Source organism: Temnothorax curvispinosus, unplaced genomic scaffold (genome assembly GCF_003070985.1).
Source record: "Temnothorax curvispinosus isolate PA1 unplaced genomic scaffold, ASM307098v1 QBEX01018050.1, whole genome shotgun sequence".
Taxonomy (NCBI): Eukaryota; Metazoa; Arthropoda; class Insecta; order Hymenoptera; family Formicidae; genus Temnothorax; species Temnothorax curvispinosus.
In genome coordinates this window covers 1-3,126 of record NW_020227830.1, presented here as the reverse complement: position 1 = coordinate 3,126, position 3,126 = coordinate 1, and the positions used below count along the sequence as shown (strand labels likewise).

Genomic DNA, 3,126 nt, shown 5'->3' with positions numbered 1-3,126 from the left:
ATATATTTATTATTTGGCCAGTCGGGTCGAACAAAAACGACTTTTGTTTTGTATTTATTTACTGGCGAAGAAAGCTTCTTATTTTGTTTTTACCACACACCTTGGACCAGAGAAATGGTGTTTCATCGTGACGAAGGATTTTTTAATACTGTTACTAGACAGTTTGGACTAGAGACCACGCTATTATTGAAATCTTGGATTAACATCAAAATCAAGACTATCTCAGCAAACCAGCAGCTGAAATTCTTGCTCCGCTGTAGGAGATCTGACGTCTTACCCCCACACTTGCACCGGCTACGTTTAAACATTGAACTACATAGCAACAGGGTTAGACATGAATTTACACTTTTTAAAAAACGTATACAGCTAAAGCTTCTCAACTTTGAGATTAGTGATGCCAATATCAATTTATGTTTTTTGCGGTCTACGATAACTGGAGTTGAGAACCAGCTTCGCGAGCGCTTACCGCAATATTTAATTAACAACTTTTTTATGTTTAATACTAATTATCTCCGTACCCACGACCGCAAAACACAATTAAGGTTAATTAATAAGTTCGATTCTGTTATGTCCACACAAAATCCAATAATTAATTCCCTTGTTAATATTGACTATAAAAAATGGATCATTAATTTGAGTAACAAGCAAATCCCTGAGAGAGTTTTTAAGTTCCTTAGTCTCGGCGATAGGTTTGCTCTCCCTATCGATACAAAAAACAAGAAAGATCGTGTAAATTCTGTTGTCGACATAATTAAAAACTTCGAATTTAATATTTATCAAATTCCCGATGATATTGTTGATGAAGCACGTGACCGTATTTCTAACTCTCTGTTTAAATTTTTGCGCAAAAATAAACACACTAACTACATCGACAGGTTTATATTACAAGAATTTAAATTTTGCAAAAGATTTCTTTGTGATAATGATGATCTTCTTGTTACCAGGGCTGATAAGGGCCAAGTCACAGTTATTTTGGAGAGAAATACTTATGTTAATAAGATGATTGATTTGCTTAATGATAGTTTGACTTACAAAAAACTTAAAAATGATCCCACTAGACGGATAACATCTAAAATTAATATTTTGGCAAAGTCTTGGTTTAGCAAGGGCATTATCAGCGAACAATTATTTAGGCATTTGAATTGTACTAATGGGAACCTCCCACGTTGTTACGGACTTCCGAAGATTCACAAGGATGGCTCACCATTACGAATTATTGTTTCTACTTTAGGGAGTCCACTATATAACATGGCTTATTTTTTACACAACATCTTAGAAAAATCTGTCCCTAAACCGGAGTCATATATTAAGGACGGTTGGTCCTTTGTTGAATTGATTGGTGACGTAGGGATTGGGGAGGATGATGTTTTGATCTCTTTGGATGTCGCGTCTCTTTTCACTAACATCCCTAAAGACCTTGTTTTGAAAGCGATCGAACGGAGGTGGAATCACATCTCTAAAGAGACGAAGCTCAGCCGTCCTCAATTCTTGTCAGCTGTGGACTTGATTCTTAGTTCCACTAGTTTTTCTTTTAATGGTCAAATATATGAACAAATCTTCGGAAGTCCGATGGGTTCCCCTCTCTCTCCGATTTTGGCGGATATGGTTATGGAGGACCTTGAGACGCATTGTTTGCAATTGCTTAGTTTTCATATTTCCTTTTTTAAAAGATATGTTGATGACATTTTCGCGATTGTTCCTAGATCTGGTATTGACGAGTTACTTAGAGTTTTCAATAGTTATCACACCAGATTAAAATTTACATTTGAAATAGAAAAGAATAATTCTCTTAGTTTTCTTGACACAATAGTGATTCGAGAGGGGACTGTGTTGCTTACGAATTGGTACCGAAAGCCGACCTTTTCGGGGCGATACATAAACTATTTTTCAAATCACCCTCTCAAATACAAAATTAATACTATACGTAATCTTGTTGACCGAGCTATTCTTTTATCTGACGTACGTTTTCATAAGTCTAATTTAATCGAAATAAAAAAGATTCTTTCTAATAATTGTTATCCAATAAAATTAATTAACAAGTACATTAATATCAGACTTAACGAGCTACAGACACGTCATAATAATAATAATAGATCTAGCAGTAACAATGTAGCCCAGGATCCTCGAAAGTTTATTACTATTCCGTATATTAAGGGCCTTAGTGACGGTGTTGGCCGTACAATGCGCGATGCAGAATTCAGGGTTCTCCTCACCATTCCGAAAAGGTTGGATTGCATTATAAAAAGGGGGAAGGATACGCTACCTAATCTTAAGCAAACGGAGTTGATATATGAGATTGATTGTGCTAATTGCAACGCTGCATATATTGGTCAAACAAAAAGGCACCTAGAGACACGGGTTAAGGAACATTTTTGTGATATTCGGAAGAACATCGATAATCATTCTGTAGTTAGTAAGCACCGTCTCACGCATAACCACGATTTCAATTGGCAACAACCAAAAATTTTATATAAGGAGCGACACTTTAAGAAACGTGAAATCTCTGAGATGTTTTTTATTAAAAAATGTGATAGCGCAATCAATCTCCAAAAGGACACAGAAAGTCTGCCCGCGAATTACAACCGTTTGATTGGCGTCACTTAATTTACACTTTTGTTCTGCTCGTTTCCACCTGTGAACACATCTATTTATTTGTTATGTATCAGTCATTTAGTATGACTTCGTCTGTCACGCTGTACTGATGTGTTCGCAGTTATGGCTTGCGACGTTTCTTCGTTCTGTGCTACCGTTCTCACTTTCCGTTTTGACGCACATAATATGTAAGCCTTACTTTTTACTTTGTACATTATTTATAACTTAACTATTTATAACTTAACTATTTTTAACTCTACTATTTATTTAATTGTATTCTTACTTTTTATTTTATGACTTCTGAGCGTTTTTATCTTTTTGACTATCGCGAGTTTATTTCACTTTTTTAGCTTTACGCGTGCATGATGTGGTTAGGGCACGATGTCAGCGACGTAATTGATATTTTGTACGCGGTTTTTGAGGATGCACAGCTTGATGAATCACTTGAGAAGGACCGAAAATGCGGTTGAAACGTTGTGAAATTTAAATATATTTATTATTTGGCCAGTCGGGTCGAACAAAAACGACTTTTGT

At 35.7% G+C, this 3,126-nt stretch overlaps 1 protein-coding gene across 1 annotated transcript; it reads left to right on the top strand.

The window, feature by feature from the left end:
* The first annotated feature begins 20 nt into the window (after nt 1-20).
* LOC112468084 lies at nt 21-3,109 on the top strand. The gene is made up of 2 exons (XM_025037118.1): nt 21-2,780; nt 2,943-3,109. Exon 1 carries the CDS (start codon nt 115-117, stop codon nt 2,602-2,604), a length of 2,490 nt encoding a protein of 829 aa, XP_024892886.1. The 5' UTR covers nt 21-114; the 3' UTR covers nt 2,605-2,780; nt 2,943-3,109.
* Nucleotides 3,110-3,126: the final 17 nt, after the last annotated feature.

What these genes read in the sequence shown, in the direction of transcription:
- LOC112468084 (XM_025037118.1), top strand. Translation starts at nt 115, where the DNA reads ATGGTGTTTCATCGTGACGAAGGATTTTTTAATACTGTTACTAGACAG.